General features: G+C 40.7%; 1 protein-coding gene across 2 annotated transcripts in view; it reads left to right on the top strand.

Annotated features, from left to right (window-relative positions):
• The window catches only part of Smarca2 (SWI/SNF related, matrix associated, actin dependent regulator of chromatin, subfamily a, member 2), a 184,032-nt gene that overhangs the window by 85,166 nt on the left and 80,125 nt on the right, over positions 1 to 18,741 (top strand). For both annotated transcript variants that reach the window (XM_029567641.1, XM_029567640.1), the window contains 4 exons: positions 8,922 to 9,029; positions 9,797 to 9,883; positions 13,150 to 13,196; positions 15,283 to 15,449. In XM_029567641.1, coding sequence (XP_029423501.1) covers positions 8,922 to 9,029; positions 9,797 to 9,883; positions 13,150 to 13,196; positions 15,283 to 15,449 — 409 coding nt within the window. The remainder of the gene's footprint in view (positions 1 to 8,921; positions 9,030 to 9,796; positions 9,884 to 13,149; positions 13,197 to 15,282; positions 15,450 to 18,741) is intronic.

Here is an 18,741-nt window from a genome sequence, read left to right as displayed (position 1 = left end):
AAAAAAAAAATGTCTTGGAATAAATCTGACCAAAGACCCCAAAGATCTCTACAATGAAAATTTTAAATTGTTAAAGAAAGAGACTGAGGAAGACACCAGGAGATGGAAGGACCTCCCTCCCATGCTCATGGATTGGAAGAGTTGTGAAAATGACCATCCTACCAAAATCAATATATAGTTTCAAAGCAAGCCCAATCAAAATCCCCATGACATACTTCACAGAGTTAGAAAAAAAAATCCTTAAATTCATATGGAAGCACAAAAGACCTTGGATAGACTAAGCAACCCTGAGCACAAAGAGCAATGCTGGGGGGATTACTATACCAGATCTCAAAGTATACTACAGAGCTATAGTCTTAAAAAAATCATGGTACTGGCACAAAAATAGACGCATAGATCAGTGGAACATCATTGAAGATCCAAACCCCAGTACACACAATTTCGGTCACTTGATAGTTGACAAAGGTGCCAAGAACACATAATGGAGGAAAGACACTCTTCAATAAATGGTGCTGGCAAAACTGGATCTCCACCTGTAGAAACAGGATATGGTGTAGGAAAGGATTTCCTAATTCAGAAGTTGCTCAGGAATTAAGGTCTGCAATCAATGAGTGGGACCTCATTAAACTAAAAAGATTCTGTACAGCAAAAGAAACAATTGAAAAGTGAAGAGAAAACCCACAGAATGGGAAAAAAATCTTCACTAGCGACACATCTGACAGAGGTTTAACATCTGGAATATATAAGGAACTCAAAAAAACAAAGAATCGAGAAATCAAATGACCCAATTAAACGATGAGCTAAAGATCTAAACAGAGAGTTCTCAAAGGAAGAAATAAAGATTGCTAAGAAACATCTCAAAACGTGTTCAACATCGTTAGTAATTAGGGAAATGCAAATTAAAACCACCCTAAGGTATCACCTTACCCCAATCAGACTGGCTAGAATCAAGAGAACAAATGATACCAAATGCTGGTGAGGATGTGGAGAAAGGGGAAAGCTCATTCACTGCTGGTGGGATTGCAAACTCATGTAACCTCCATGGAAAACAGTGCTGAGAACTCTTAATAAACTGAAAATGAACCTACCTATGACCCAGTTATACCACTCCTTGGCATATACCCAAAGGACTCATCCTATTGTAGAGACACTTGTACAACCATGATTGTTGCTGCTCTTTTCACAATAGCTAAGAGAGGGAAGCAACCTAAGTGTCCCTCTACTGAGAAGTGGTTAATAAAAATGTGGTACATTTACACAATGGAGTTCTATTCAGCAGTAAAGAAAGATGAAATAATGAAATTTTCAGGTAAATGGATGGATCTAGTAACTGTTATACTAAGTGAAGTAACACAGACTCAGAAAAACAAATGACATATGTTCTCCCTCATACATGGATCCTAGAACCAAATCCTTTTAGATTCCAGGTCCTTTTAATAATATGTTGCTATACAGCAGTCCTTTCTGCATGAAATAACTACCATGACTTTGGCTGAGCCTGATCGCTAAACATAGTCACACTTGGGCTTGTTGACGGTTATGCTCATTCATTAGAGGGCCAAGCAGGTTCATTGGACCTCACCACATTATCTGTCACTCTTCCCAGCTAAGGGAGTGTAATTTGACCCTAATCACACATGGCCTCCAGGATTTGGAGAGGGCTAAAGTATACTATCTGGGAAGGCTCAGAAGAGAAGGCTTGACCCTGCTGGCTAAAGGCTTTCCAGTGTGCATACCCTCAGGTCTTACATACACCTCTGCATCCCCTCAGTTATCTTGAAGCCTTTGAGAAGGAACTAACACTGATTCTAACCACTCCAGCAGCTATCAAAACACCTGAAAGCAAATCCTGAACCCATCACTCTAAGAGTCCAGCCTTGGAAGACAAAATAAAAATGAGGAGAAACCCAATAGAGGGATGCTTTTGGAAGCCCTTGTCAAGAAATTCCAGTGGACTCTCATATGGACATTTGAAAATTGCCCTGCTCTGACTTTTTTCTAGTTCCCTGTCTAGAGCTTGTAATGATAATTGCTCTTGCCTTTACTTCTCCTTCACATCTCCTAATCACCAGTAGCCTTGGAAGACAAAATAAAAATGAGGAGAAACCCAATAGAGGGATGCTTTTGGAAGCCCTTGTCAAGAAATTCCAGTGGACTCTCATATGGACATTTGAAAATTGCCCTGCTCTGACTTTTTTCTAGTTCCCTGTCTAGAGCTTGTAATGATAATTACTCTTGCCTTTACTTCTCCTTCACATCTCCTAATCACCAAAGACTTTCTTTTCCTCCTTTAGATAAAAGTTATGAAATTTGGGAGTCTTTTAGATAGACCCATTGAATGGGTACCCCAATTGCCTCACCCTTCGTCCCTGTTCAGCATGGAAGAAGCCAGAGAGATCTTTGTCCCCGATTCCCTATTGGCAATTTGGGTAACCTCTTCAGCAGATGATGTGATAAGAATAGGAGGTAGGAATTTGCTAGGCAGTTAGGGTAAAAAGACCCTAAAGCAAAGTAGCCAGTTTCTTGGCTAAAAGTCAAAATGTCCTTGGGACTGTTAGCAACATACTCTGTTTCAAAGGCCAAAAATGTCAGAAATATTTGGGATCTTTTATTTAATCCTTAAAAGATTCTAGGGTTACCTCTTCAGAAGGGGGAATGTTAGAGTTGCCAAAAGCCTCATAAAAAATAAATTAATTGAAGAAGAAAGGGTACATGAAATTATCAGAAAAAAGTGATGGGGAGATACGGGAGGAGTTGGAGGGGAAGGAGTGGGCATGGATTTGATCAAATCACCTTATATGCATGTATGAAATTCTCAATAAATTATTTATTTAAAAAAATAAAAAATAAATAAAAATATTTTATCTATTATTTTTATTTTATTTTATGTGTATGTGAATGCCTGAATGTCTGTTAGTGCACTCGTGTTGTGCAGTGCCCATAGAGGTCAGAAGAACTGGACTTAGAGAAGGTTGTTAGTCACCAGTTCTCTTAAATGCTGAGCCATCTCTCCAGCTCTGGTGATTTTTGTTTGTTTTTTTGTTTTAAACCTGTGGAAAGTTTGAAATCTAACTGTCATCTCTGGGAGTGAGGAATCTTTTTTCTGTCACCTGCTTATAGTCATAAACTCTATGTGTTACTCACCCTGAACAAAAATCCAAGGAGTCATAGCTGATAAGTGTAAAAAGCTAAATTCATCTCTAGTATTTTATTCTCAAGTTTTTTCTTGAAAAAGAATCAAGAAAGTATGTTTTAATCCTATTTTTAGTTTAGATATAGTAAATTCTATATATAGAACTATACTTTTAGTTTATAGTTCTATAGTTTTTTATGTATATAACTCATTTTTCTTTATTCTTAAGAATTTCTTACATGTATACAATGAAATATGATCATATCCATTTCCATGTTTGTAACTTTTTTTTAATTAAAAGAAGCATTTCATTACAACAGCATTAACCTATTCAATAACAATTTTTCTGAGCTAGGGTGCATCTCTTTCAAAATTGGCTGTACATTTCTAGGTTTACAGATGAATTATTACGCTTATATAATCTTTTACTCATTATAAACTCTATAAGACATAAAATTAAATGAGGTTCCAACGTTTAAAAAAGATCTCCACTTCGTTGTCAAAACACACAGTTTCATACAGAAAAATTCATTCCAAGGCTATTGACATTGAGACGTTTTCACATGCATTTCTAATCTTTATATACATGACTATCACTGGTCACAGTCGCCCACCTTCTGAGCTCCTCGGCATCTGAGCATGAATACAAACTTTAACAAATGCCTAGTTAACCATGTTTGGAACCAAACTATAGAACAGTTCCATTACCTAACCTGGTAAACTTTTTTGACTTATTTTTATTTTAGATATATGAGGTTTTGCCTGCATGTATGTTAAGCACACCACATGTGTCCAGTGCCCTCAGAGGCCAGAAGATGGCATCAGATCCCCTGGAAGTGGAATTATGGATGGTTGTTAGGCACTGTGTGGGTGCTGGAAACTGAACCTGGGTGCTCTGAAAGAGCTTAACTGCTCTTAACTGCTAAGCCATCTCTCCAGCCCCGTGGTAAACTTTTTTTTAAGTATTCGCTCTTTGACTGGTCTCTTAAATAACCATACTTGTTCTCTTTAACACCCAGAGTGTAATACCCCAAAGCTGCCTTTTGAGTGAAGCCCCCTCTACTCAGCCTCACATGAACCTCAATCTTACCATCGCTGAAAATTGGTCTTTTCCAGAGGAGTGAAATCAGAGTGTTGCTTTTTGCATCTGCTTTTTAACTCCGTGTAAAGTGTTTGAAAGTCACCCCCTTATCCATATCCACGGTAGGTTTAGTTTTGTTGGTGAATAGGACTCTGTACATCGACACATCACTGCTTGTCCATGTTGTGGAGGGCATTTAGTTGTTCCTAGTTTCTGATGATCCTTAGTAGGTAGAGCTGCTGTGAACATCTGCATTAGGGTTTTGTGTGTCATAGATTCTTATTTCACCTGAGTAAGCATGCAGGATCATGAGTGCTGGGTTGTTTGGTTAATGAACACATGATTTATAAGAACTTTTCCAATGTTTTCTGCCCTTTCTAAACTGTTTTGTGGCTCCTCTAGCAAAGCATAAGCATTCTAATTCTGCCACATTCTATTTAGTACTTGGTACTATAAGCATTTTTTTTTATTGTTGATATGGTTGATTTTTTTAACATGTTTTAGTCATTTCAGTAGGTATGCCGTGATATCTTAACCTTAATTTTTTTATTTCCCAGATGTTGAACAGTGTTGAGCATCTTTACACATGCTTCTGTGGGTGAAACTGAAGCAGTTTGATAAAGGCATCTCTGCTGCAGAGAAAAATGTTTTAATAATAGGCCAATGAAACACCTACTGAGCGGGGGACTATACTATGCCCCCCTCACCTGTGAAAATTGGTCTTTTCCAGAGGAGTGAAATCAGAGTGTTGCTTTTTGCATCTGCTTTTTAACTCCGTGTAAAGTGTTTGAAAGTCACCCCCTTATCCATATCCACGGTAGGTTTAGTTTTGTTGGTGAATAGGACTCTGTACATCGACACATCACTGCTTGTCCATGTTGTGGAGGGCATTTAGTTGTTCCTAGTTTCTGATGATCCTTAGTAGGTAGAGCTGCTGTGAACATCTGCATTAGGGTTTTGTGTGTCATAGATTCTTATTTCACCTGAGTAAGCATGCAGGATCATGAGTGCTGGGTTGTTTGGTTAATGAACACATGATTTATAAGAACTTTTCCAATGTTTTCTGCCCTTTCTAAACTGTTTTGTGGCTCCTCTAGCAAAGCATAAGCATTCTAATTCTGCCACATTCTATTTAGTACTTGGTACTATAAGCATTTTTTTTTTATTGTTGATATGGTTGATTTTTTTAACATGTTTTAGTCATTTCAGTAGGTATGCCGTGATATCTTTAAACCTTAATTTTTATTTCCCAGATGTTGAACAGTGTTGAGCATCTTTACACATGCTTCTGTGGGTGAAACTGAAGCAGTTTGATAAAGGCATCTCTGCTGCAGAGAAAAATGTTTTAATAATAGGCCAATGAAACACCTACTGAGCGGGGGACTATACTATGCCCCCCTCACCTGTTAGTATAAAGTCTATTCTTTATACTCGGAGAAGAGCACCAGTTCATAGAAAAAATATTTTATAAGGCAACTTAAGCTAAATGAAAATTGATTTTTTGATTTAACTTCCATTTGAGGTTGTCTGTGTTGACTCTTCTTCTTTGTTAATTCATGTCTTCAAGAACCACTGATGCAGTTGACCATGTGTACAGTCATATCAAAGTATGTTAAAGAATTTGTGTGTGTGTGTGTGTGTGTGTGTGTGTGTGTGTGTGTGTGTGATTAACAAGAGCATGGACTGGTTAATGCCAATTGCATGTGCTCTGGCCACTGAGCTGTGTTCCCAGCCCTGATCTGATTTTTTAACTAGGCTGACACCCCTGGTCTCCAGGGGGCTTGAAAAGAATCTGTCAAAGGGTAGACCTAGAAATGAGGTGGGATAATGTGAGCACAGGAGAACAATGGGAAGAATGTTGGGCTGCCTTCCCCGTTCCTTGTCTGGGTTTTCATTCGCTGCATCGAAAGTTAACTTCATTAGCTGGAACTGATCAAAAATACTAAGTGTCAACACATTGGCATTTTGAAATAAGGACGTAAACCAGCTATCTTTAATATTGTCCACTGTTCCATGGGCCTCAACTCTTATCTTGAGACATAATTCATAAGAAAATCTTTATCCTTATATTGGAAAGATGGCTTTGCCATCAGAAAAGGCTCATGCCCATCTTTTTTGAGGGACTTGGAGAGGGAAATGGGTTTTGACTGATAGAGTTGAGAAAAGATTAAAAAAAATTTTTTTTCATTTATTTAGTGTGCCTGTGTGTGTGTATGTGTGCACGTGCGCGCACATGTGTGTGCATGTCACAACATGTGTGAGGTGCCTGTTCTCTCCTTCCACCATGTTGATCCCAGGGATGGAACTCAGGTCCTCCGGCAAGCACCGTTCTTGCTGAGCCATCTAGCCAGCCTGGGGGAAGACCTTAAAGAACTCTCGGGTAGGGCAGAATTTAGAAAGGAGCTTTCACATTCTGGGCAACCCAGGCTTAGAGAAAAGTATAAGAGCAAATAAAATTGCTTGAGGTTGTTCGGGAATACTCCAGGAACAAATATAAAATGCTCTTGTAGAGATTATGATGGTGATTTTTCACCAACTTCTATTACCCTTAGTCATGTGATAGAGAGGGCCTCTGTGTCTTCTTCCCAGGGCAGCCATCTCTGGAGGAACTCACTTCTCTTTGAATGTTTGTCATGAGGATGCCTGGTATCCTGTCACCATGCTGTCTTCATGCTTCCCCCTTTCCAAACTCTTCTACCTCCATCCCTTAGCAATAGCTGACTGATGAGTAGAAAAGGAGGATTCTGTTCTTGACTCTGGATAGGCTATCCCCTGGTAACCTTAAAAAAGCATCGCCTATGGCGTCTACATTCAGCCAGGTGCGAACAACCCAGAAGAGGTGGCACCAGGCAAAGGTGAGCACCAGGCCAAGTTTGTACAATCTTCTTGGTCATCCTTAGTGTGGGTTTAGAAGAGCAGATGCTGCCAAACCCTGAGTAGATGGGGGTACTTTGAGCTAGGAACTTAGCCCTTTCGGATGCTCAGATTCCTTGTCTATAAAATGAGGAGATGAAATGTGACCATCCCACACAGCCTTTGTAGGGATTAAGTGAGGAACAGCACAGTAGACATTTTGTATAGAGCTCATTATTGGCACTTGATGTTGTCAATGTTGTACATGTGTTAGAGTTTAAATTTATCATTTTTCTTCACTATAATCAAACTTCATTGTGAATTGACTGCTCTTGAAAATTAGGATAGTGGTAATCATTTTACAGTGAATGTGTAGATGAAAATATCACACCGTGGACATTAAATATTTGTAATCTTTGTCAGCTGTACCTCAGGAAAACTGTAAAAGAAAACTGTTTTAAAGAAAAGACTACTTTATACATACAGCATGATCAGAGAGGCAAAGCAGAGAGCCTGAACTAAGTGCACACTGATTTGTTAAACTTGCAGATTTGTGTTTCCTCTCTGACCAAAAAGATTATTAAAAACCAAAGTCTGTTTTAAATGTGTTACTTGGTCTTCATGACGTTTATGCAGAAAGCAAGCCTTCCTGTAATTGGTAGCTGCATGAAGACAGGTGCTGCAAGACACCAGTCGCGGTTCCCTGGCTTCATGGTTCCTTTTAAAGTTACAGTTGGATGAATATTCAACTTCTCTTCATCTCTGACCTCCTCCCTCCGACCCTTAGGACTGAGAATAGCCTGATTATTTTTAATCATTTTATTAAACGTTAGGCAGCTTGCTGATTTGCTTTTAATTACATTCTCAGATATCTAGGCATTAATCTGACGTTTATTATGAAAATTTCACATTTGTATTCTTGGGACTTTTTTAATAAGGAAAAACAATAATATAAATAAGACATGTTTTATGCACATGGAGTATGATAAAGACTTGCAAGTGTATGATGAGCCATAGGCTTGTGAATTCCCTTTAAGTGTTTTAAGTTGGATTTTATTGTGTCTTAACGGGAAACATGGGAGGCCGTGTCCTGCTTTGAAAGGCCATGAAGTTGTATTGTGCTGTGGGTTAATTATTCTTCACTTCGTGTCCTCACAGTGTTGTATCTTGTCATTTCTCAAGAGTAGAGGTTAAGGACAATCAACCTAGGTTTGCCGTAAATTTTACTTCAAGATTAGTGCTCAGGGTAGCAGCACTTAGCCATGTAAAAATGTTTTACAAAGAAAATCATAGGATTTTGGCCAGTCACTGTTTTTCCTAATACTGTTCAGTTCATATGGAAGCTGGTGTGATTAAGAAAAAGGAATAGTCGGGCGTGGTGGCTCACGCCTTTAATCCCAGCACTTGGGAGGCAGAGGCAGGCAGATCTCTGTGAGTTCAAGGCCAGCTTGTTCTACATAGTGAGTTCTAGGACAGCTGGGGCTACAGGGAGACCCTGTCTCAAAAAGACCAAAAATTAAAAAAAAAAAAGAGGATTAGCAAAAATATCCCATATTGAACATTTTTGTGTGGGATATTTGGAAGTGATTCCCTCTCTCAAATATGGAATCAAGAAATTCTAGGAATTGTGGCCTTACATTTACTACATATGACCTACATACAACTTTCTGAGGGTCTCACCATCATTATGGTGCCTTTAACAATGAAGACCTTGACCTTCCATGACCCTGTCCCATCTCCCATCCCAAGAATCCAGGAAAGGAGAGATGCCTGCTCTGCGCAGCCTCTCCTCCACTGCCACCCTAGAACAGCCCCTCCCCCTGCTCTTACCTGTGTCCTGCTCTCTGTCCCCAGGTTGAGTACGTGATCAAGTGCGACATGTCAGCTCTGCAGAAGATTCTGTATCGTCATATGCAAGCCAAGGGGATCCTCCTCACAGATGGTTCTGAGAAAGATAAGAAGGTAAGTAGCAGAAGCCAAGGAAACTTGGGGTGCTGTGATGAGTCTTCTGTCTTGCATGTGCCAGTGACATTGAGCATTTCCAGGAAGTCTCCCTGTGAAGGCTGGCTTGTTTCTGCAAAGCACTGAGCCTTTGGATGGCTACTGTAGCTGTCAAGGTCATCATCACCCTCTTACCTCCACTGGGGCCTGAGGAAGGACTGTCTGTGTGTTCCTGCTTGTATTCCTGTTACCAGAGACTTACTCTGCTCATGATAGCTCTATAGAAAATACATGCTACCCAGGGTTGGGTGGCATTTTAGGAAGTTCTAAAATCCAGTTTCTCTCACTGGCATCTTTTGTGCTCAGTCTGCCAGAATCCTAAGGGATAAACAGACATGATACAGAACCATTACCTTGACATTATACAGGAAGATTTACTTTTCCTGTAGGATAAGTTAATTACAAGGGCTTTGCCGTATCTGACCCTGAAATGGCTAAATAACAGCAGGAGCTTTGGGCCACAAGGTGTGTGGGTTGCTGAGAAGACCCAGGGCTACCTAGTTCTTCTGCGCTCCACTCCCCTCTCCCTTCTCCTCCCTCCCCTCCCCTTTCCTTCCCTCTTCTCTTTCCCCCTCCTTTTTCAGTGCTGTGATTGAACCCAGGGCTTGCATAGGCTAGGCAAGTGCTCTGCTAATGAGCTGCAATCCTTGGCCTTGAAGCCCAATTTTTAAAAATTGGAAATATATGATCAATGAATAATTAGTTCTTTTCGTCCCACTTATGCTCAGGGGAAAGGAGGTGCGAAGACACTTATGAACACTATCATGCAGCTGAGAAAAATCTGCAACCACCCATATATGTTTCAGCACATTGAGGTGAGTCTGTATTCTGTATTTTGCTCCTGACTGTGTTAGTTAGAAAGACAAAAAACAAAACCCAAAATAGGGGTAAAGCACATGTGGGGAAGTTCAGCAAGCATGGCCCCCTTCGGACAGAATTAACAGACCCGTTTCCCGGGTGTGGATTTTCTTTGGCTCCGACTGCCTGAGCATCTGGAATTTTATAGCCAAGAGTTGAAAGTAGCAGGAAATGTTGCAAGCAGTGCCTCATTATGTGGGTTTGGGTAAGTGCTGTGATTACCTTGTTACAATTGGAGCTCTGAAATTGAAGATAATGACAAATGCACCCAGCTTCCTCAGAAAGGTGCCTGGAGAAATACTAAATAATGTGTTTATAAATATTGAAGAGAAAGGTGTTCTTGAGGTACTTTCTTTGTGAAAGGTGCTGGCTTTAGCCTGTGACTTAGATTTTTAGTTTTTCCTGTCTAGTTTCTATCATGATGATGCAGATCATCACTTCCTTCTGATGCTCAGGTCTCTAGAATACTCTTTTAGGACAAGGAACATTTTCTGCCCTGTTTGTTCCTTGTGAATGAGATTCCTACATTGACAGGGATCACTCCAGTGGGGCAGTTGTCTGGAGCAGAAGGACAGAGAAGCCCCTCTCACCATCTGCAGAACCAGATGGTCCTGATGCAGTTACTTGAGAGCAAAAGGCCTGCTTCGTACTACAAACTAAATGGGACACAGAGCAGAGAGACACATCACTGCAGAGCTCTGCTTTATTTAAACAATAGAGTCTTCTAGAAAATTAAAGCTTAAACATGGGATAATATTGAGTTGATAAGGAACCATTTGTAGGTATAGGGAGAACATCCATGGAGTTAGAGCATCCATGAACATAAGGAACCATCAATAGACATAGGAAGAGCATCCATGGACTTAGAGAGTATCCATGGGCATAGGGAACCATCCATAGACAAGGAGAGCATCCCTGATCATAGGAGTACCATCTGTGGCCATAGGGAGGATCTTTTTGTTTTCAGACAGGGAGAGCATACATAGATAGTGAGAGGATACATAGACCTAGAGAACCATCCCTGGACATCAGGGATGGTGTCTGTGGACCCAAGGGAATATATGACACAAGGGAAAGTATCCATAGCCATGGACACATGTTCAGGAATGCATATAGGGTAGAACATTTGGGGACCCAGATGAGAGTATTTATGGACGCAGGGATAGTATCTATAGCTGTAGGAGAGCATTAATATGCACAGGAGAGTGCCTGTGGACACAGGAGACTCCAAATGAATCCAATGAGCAATAAGTTCCTGTCACAGGCCTCTTTTTCACTAAGACTGGTTGGGATAAGTCACTTGACTCTCTAAGCTGTCTTCTGCCTGATTTGTACTGATGAGGAAATAGGTTATAGGTCTGACAGGCAGATCAACGTTTAAAACAAAACAGAGGAAACATCATGTAAAGAACATGTTAATCTGGAGCTGGACAGAAAAAGAAAATACTGACTCATTGGTGAAGAGCACTGAATGCTCTTGCAGAGGACCTGGGTTTGGTTCCCAGCATCCACATGGCAGCTGACAAGTGTCTCAGCTCCACTTCTAGGGGATCTGACAACCTCTTCGGGTCTCTACAGGCACTGCATACATGTGGTGCACTTACATACATGCAGGCAGAACATTCATACACATAAAAAATTTAAAAACAACATGTTAAGAAGTTGGAAAGTGCCTGTATGTTAGTGCTAGGTATGTGCTGGGATAGGGAGTGAAGCAACATTAGAAAAAATTTCTAATGCTGAAAATGATTGGGTTGTGTCACCCACCACCCTATTGTTCCTGAATTACTGTGATCTACAGAGGTCTGTGGGGACTTAGAAATTATGACATTTCATCTCAGTCTTGCTTGATTTTAGGCCCTATAAGGGAAGAAGGAAAATACTGTCTGTCTCTCTCTTTGAGCATCTTGAGCTCCAGTGGGGTCATAAAGCTCAGGAAGCGTGTGCTCCTGTGTCTGCTTCTTTGCACTTTAAGTAGTCAGTGGAAAGAGACTGGATTGGTGCTTGTTTACATACAAATTTTTGAGGACCCTATTCCTAGAAACCTTAGTTGTTGTCCAGCCTGGCTGTTACTGGCTGATGATGCTGTGTACGTGTGTCTGTGTTCTGTTTTGTTTCATTTGCCACACAACTGTTTATTGATACCAAATCATTCTAGGACCCCAGCTTTCAAATTTTTATATTTATGTGCAAGTGTTTTGTCTTCATGTATGTAGATGTAGTACATGCATGTAATACCCATGGAGGACAGAAGAGGGCATCAGATACTCTGGAACTGAAGTTTCAGATGGCTATTAGCTGCCATGTATGTGCTGAGCAGCCAGGGCCCTTAACTGCTGAGCTATCTCTCCAGCTCCAAGAACCCCAGTTTTGAGCCTATTCTCACTATCTCCTTGGGGACCTTCAAACTGCAGAATGAAAGTTGTGTGCTTGATTTTGAGCAGGGGTCTCTCTGTGTGGCCTAAGTTGGTCTTAAACTCCTAGCCTTAAGTGATCTTCCTGCCCTGGCCTCCCTAGTACCTGGAACTACATGCATGCACCACCATGTTCAAAATCTGCGAGTTTCAAATGATGCCGATGCCTAATCTTATCAAAGTCCACAGACACATCCCATGGTTCTAATCTTCCCAAACTTGCTTGGAGACAGGGATGGAAACTGAATATGTAATAATGAACACCTGTTAAAATCTGTGTTCTAAAAGTAGAAGCTGGGCCTTCAGGTTAGAATGCATTCAGGGCTTTATTTATAAAGAGAAAGGCCGTGGTACAGGAGGGATGTCAGGATTTCAGTAGACCAAGGCTTGCAGTATACAGCTACCATTATTTCTATTGTTGACTATTTCTGTGTTGCATTTTTGCCTACATATTAGTCCTGACTGGTTTATACTGAGTTCTGCCTTTAGCTTGAACTGTGAACTTATAGGTAGATCAGTCCCCCAAAACAGCTCCAGGTTCAGCTCTGGGTCAGTAGATGTTCAAGTGCTATAGAGTCAGTGAGGTAACCCTTTGTCAGGGAGTCCAGAGCAAGTCCAGACACTCTAGGGATTTTGTTCTAGTGGGACAAAAACTAACCTCAGAGACCCGAGTTCTGGTTTGCTCTGTAATCAGGACATACTTCTTCACTTTTTGTTTTGCTTTAATTATACTCTATGAATACATAGGGCACCCTCACTACAACAAAAACCGTGAAGTTAATAATTACATTTTCTTCTCTCTTTTAAAGGAATCCTTTGCTGAACACCTGGGCTATTCAAATGGGGTCATCAATGGGTAAATCCTCATTTTTTTTTTTCTCTTTCAAGATACATTGTTATCGGTCCTACCAAACCTCTTTCTTTCTATGGTATCTTCTATCCTGCGAGTGTACATTGCCAGTCTCCTTAGCCCTTCTTGCTCCCTTGCAGAGAGAGGGACAGAAATTAACCAAAATATCAGCATTCTCTTGTTCTTTACTGGCATAAATTCTAACTTGCCCTGAGTAAGTGACTATTCAAAGGATGTAGATCTCACTTCATAGTGGCCTCATGTTCTAAACTGTTGTTGAAGTTGTAGAGGGTGGTGACTACTAACCATAAGTGTCGTTTGGGTGTGAAGAGTTTATCTTACTAAATTTCCTATGGCTGCTCAGCGTCCATGTGTATAAAAGAGGATGTCTGATCTGTTATAAATGACTCTTTTCCAGTCATTCATTTTTGGAGTATTATCTACACAAGGAATGTTTTTCATTAACAGAGAACATTGAAAAGAACCAGGCCTTGCCATAGCAGAGCAATGAAGGTTGCTCCACACAGAGCATTTGTCTCACCCTAGGGGAGGTATAATGTGAGGATGGATTTGTCCTTATTGGATGCCAAGGGCAGGCAGGGTCACTGAGAGAACAGGAACTGGACCTACCGAAGACCAAGGCCACCTTGCTCTCCTTGGTCCTTGCCTCAGTTCCCCCTGGGTCCTGTGTTCACTCCTGTTCCTTGCAGCATGGCCAGCAATGTGGGGGATCATGGCTACCAGAGGACAGTTCTGAGAGTCGATGATGGACTGTTGGCAGGAAAACATGAGAATGTATCTATAAGGAATAAAATGTACCATGGCCTCTGTCTGCTCTCCAGTGATATGTCCTTGTTGTTAACTGCATGTGAGTAGGTGACTGTTTCAGACATTTTCAATCCTAAAATGAAATTTGAAAGCTAACAACACGGACCTGTTGTTGTAAAGACCAAATGTTTATTGTGGAGGAAGGCCTTCCATTAGCGTTTGTCCTTAGCATAGCCTGGCCTTGTCTGTCTATCATCATGTTTTGCCTTGTACTCCTGCCATGAGCTGGGACCTTACCTCTCCCAGGTCCACTCACACCCAGTGCCCATGGGACCTTATAAAACAAGTCCTCCATGTCCTGCTAGTGTTTACCATGTGTGAGTGTATGTCCATTGCATTGAAAACTAGGACCTTCAGTGGAGCTAGTTGAGCCCCAGTACCTGCTCCTCTTTCCACTTCCTGACTCTCTCTTCAGGTCCCACTATTCTCTCCTCACTTTTCCTAAGTCATATTCACCACTATTGTTCCCAGTTTCTAAGGCTCACTGGGCTCCTTGAGTCCCCAGGGCTTTTGCACATGCTCCTTCCCTTCCCTGGAATCCCCTGCTCATGCCCCCGTTTTTCACCTCGATGCCTTTTCAGTCATTGTTTCATGTTTTAGCTAAAGTATTCTTTCTTCAGGGAAGTCACTAACCTCTGTCATTTAAGTAAATGATTGGCAAACTTATCAGTAAAGGGCCAGATAGGAAATATTTTTAGTTTTGTGGACTATAAAGTCTACCATACATACTTGACTTGGTCGTGTAGGACGGAATCAGACAGACAGCAGAAATGCATGGCATGTCTGCATACTGAAAAGACTCGTTTTGAAAGCTGCCAGGTGTTACACACTCTGAATTCTTACTGTCACTTGCTGCCTTTCTTCACAGACTTAGCATGATGTGTAATTATCTATTTTATCACTGTACACCTGCCTAGCATTGTCTTGGTACCCAGTAGATGCTCACTTAGTGTTTAGATGAATCATTAGTGTCCTAAATTAACTTGTTTGGCATACCCTGAAAAATCTTAGGGATATAGAAGGGTTTTCTTTTATTTCTGGAATCTACCACCATATGCAGCATGATGGCTTTGTATGAAAGACTTTCCTCCTTCCTCTAAATACTCTCATAGCTTGGAGCTGATATTCCCTCATTCTTTCTTCCATCCACAGTTGCTTGTTGAATGTTTGTTTTGGGGAAGTCTCTGTGTGAAAAGGAAAGCATTTCCAGAGCCTTCAAGAAGACGTGGGTAATACTGTCTTCTTGTTTTGTTTTTGGGTTCAGGGCTGAGCTGTATAGGGCCTCGGGAAAGTTTGAGCTACTTGATCGTATTTTGCCCAAACTGAGAGCCACCAACCACCGTGTGCTGCTTTTCTGCCAGATGACATCTCTCATGACCATCATGGAGGATTACTTTGCTTTTCGGAACTTCCTTTACCTGCGCCTTGATGGTAAGAGACACATCAGGCTGAAATGCCAGGGGGACTGACATTTTGAAGCCTGGACTAGCAGGGTGGGTGCAGGTTTTCTAGGGAAAGTGTCATGTCCTCTGATGTCCTTTACATCACTGCCACCATTTGTACAGCTGTTTATCCCATATACAAACCAACATGAGGAAATGCCACATCTTGTGTGAGTACAACAGGTTGAAGAAGGTTGAACAGAGCAAAGCTGCTTCCCTCCTCCTCGTCTTTAGGCTCTACTCTTATCTGTGCACCATGAAGTATGCTGACAAGCCTTTGCCTTTTCAGAGAAGATACGTTTTAAGGCTTAAAGGCTATGTCTCCTTTCTTCGGTAACAGTGTAATGGTTCATTTATGATTATATTTGTCATTAAAGCCTCTGTCTCTAAATAGGACATGTCACAATGTTAAGAGATGTGACCTCATTGCATCTTGGATTTCGCAAACTATGCAAAGTATTTGCCTGACTTTACGAGTGAAATTTAGCCAGGTGTGTTGGTGCAGGCTTTTAATCCCCACACTGGAGAAGCAGAGGTGGTAAGGTGAAGTTTAAGCATATGTATGTGAAAGAAAATATGAATTTAGGGATGTGCCCTAAATTACATATATAAATTGGATACTGGCCATAATATTTCAGAGATTAAAGAAAAGACAGTTTTCATAGTCTGCCAAGGGATAGTGTGTTTACGAAGTGGTATGCAGGAACAGGAGGAAGTTTACAGACAGGATGCATTTAACCTTGGGATGCAGAGAGCACAGCCTTGCTAAAACCCATTTTTTATCCAGTGCAGTGCAATGTTATTGTTAAGTAAGTGGAAAACTCAAAATTTATATTTCATTAGGTTTTGGTTATTTTCAGTCTAATGTTTTGTCCCCTCCTTATATGTAGTTAATTAGAAAAACCAAACTCAAACATGGCTTATGTTTTCTTACTTGAATTTTTAGGTGAGCTTTCTTTCTGGACTACCTCTTAGGGTATTAATAGTTTTTAAGTTACCTGTGCCATTGGACAGACTCAGTGTGTCTCTTTAGGCAAATCTCCTAAGTGTTTCTTCTCTTAGACTGGAGGCTCTCCATCCCTCTGGAAGTCAGCCTGTGTCTGTAACTCTGCTCAGGTGGAACGGCCATGTTTAATCCCCCCTGGGTTGGGATCCCCCTCAGGTGCCTGCCTAACCGCTGCTGCTACTTCGGACACTTCTTTTTGAATCTCACCTGGTACCTGCAGCCTGGAAATATTTTAATCTATAAAATTGGTGAGAAACGATTCCCAGCCTCTTGATTTTGCTTGCCCACCTGAAAGATTTTCTTTACCAGTCTGTTGGTTGCTTGTCCTTATTGTTATTTATAATAGTAGCCTGCAGAGCTAATGTTAATGGGGGGCCTCCTACACACAAGATAATAGGCAAAGCACTTGATGTGTGTTATTAATTTTCTTAGCAAATAAGGGTCTATTGTCCCTGTCAGTATGATCTCTGTTTAAAAGATGAGAAAACAAAGATAAGCAGTGAAATCAGGTTTTAACTTAGATTATCTGATTCCAGGTTTGCTCAATTTTAGCAAATATACCCGCCTTTGAAATACAATTTGCTTGTTTGTCAACAGCACTGTAACACTGATTTTGACCTTATACAGCTAGGAGCTAGAGAAACAAGATGAATAGACTACTTACTGCTCACCTTCAGATCCTTTACTATTTGTGGAAAGAGGTGAGGCATTTCCATAAGTGCTAAGTATGGATTGAGTCAGATGGAGAGGTTTTCTCTTGATAGAAACACCAGTCATCCATTTAGGAAGTGGAAAGAATTGGTGAACAATTAGTGCACACATAGATAGGTCAGAACACCCCATCCAGTTGGTCAGATACCTCTGATTTTTATTGCCAAATTTGATATCTCAGATTTTTACTTCAGGGGGAAAAAAAATCAAATGTTTTCTGTGAAGATGATGATATTGGGCTTGGTGGTACTTTCAGGAGGCAGAAACAGGAAGAGGTCTGTGAGCTGGAGGCCAGCCTGGTTTACATAGTGAATTAATTCCAGGCCAGCCAGAAGTGCATAGTGAGACTCTGTCTCAAAAAAGAAAAAGAATTAGATTAGAGGCTGGAGAGGTGTCACTATGGTTAAAAGCACTGATTGTTCTTGCAGAGGACCCAGGTTCCATTACCAGCACCTACACGGCATCTAAAAACTGCCTATAACTCCAGTTCCAGGGGATCTCTCGCCCTCTTCAGTCCTTTGTGGGCACTGCAAGCATATGGTGCACTTACATAGATAAAAGCAAAACACTCCTACACATTAAAAAAAATCATGGTTCACAAAGAGACTTAGCCACTACCCTGCTGTTTTGTTTTTATGTGAAGTGATTTTTTTTTTTTTGAGTGAGAGCGAATGGTGAAATTTCATCCCAAAAGATAAAATTTTCTAAGACAGCTAAAATTTGGTGAAAAATTAGCAGTCGCGACAGTCTGGCAGTGTGTTGCTTCTGGCAAATTCTGTAGTTTTCAGCACAATTGCCCTTGCTATTAATTCCTATAATGGGTTATGTCCTACATCAAAGTCTGTCACACCATGAAATTGATGTGAGTGCTGAGCACATTAAGTCCTGTGCACGTGCAAGGAGCCCTTGCCTTTGGGTGAACTCTTGCAGGGCAATTTGAATCTCCCTAAGCAGTACTGAAAAGGTTGCTGATGAATAACAGAGATCTCGATGTGGGAATGTCTGACCAATGGGAATGTGAGTAAGTAAATTCTGAATCTTGTTAGAGGAGATGCTGTAGCTTTGCATAACAAGTGATTGAGTGGTTTTGCTTTTTATGATTTTTCAAGGGTGTACCTAATTTTACAGTTTAAACACCCAGAAGATATATGGTTGATGTATTTGCCTGAGGTCTCTGGTGTCAAGCCTGAGGAGACCTTTGACTAAATAATTTTGGTACATTTTTTGTGTGTGCTTTTTTGCACTTAAGGTTATTTCATCCTAGTTAGGCATATTCCACAAGTAGTTTTGTATCTTAAAATTTCATCTTTACCAGAACATGTTTCAGTGATTGAACTTCATACCCTCAGAGTACCTAGGTGTCCAGTTTTTATGCTTTGCTATTAAATAGCAGATACTATTTCTCCTTTCCTCATTTTAGAAATATTTTGTTTGTTTCTTTGGCTTTTCTTTCAGTTTAAGACAGAGGATGAGCCGTGAATGATGAATTCATATGAGAAATTGCATATTTCACTTGGCGTTTACATGCAAGTATATGTAAAGAGACGAAGCATACCTAAAACAG

This window comes from Nannospalax galili, unplaced genomic scaffold, assembly GCF_000622305.1.
Source record: "Nannospalax galili isolate Female #2095 unplaced genomic scaffold, S.galili_v1.0 scaffold241, whole genome shotgun sequence".
NCBI classification, from domain to species: Eukaryota; Metazoa; Chordata; class Mammalia; order Rodentia; family Spalacidae; genus Nannospalax; species Nannospalax galili.
Note: the sequence above shows the minus strand (reverse complement) of the source record. Positions and strands in the feature narration are given on the sequence as shown.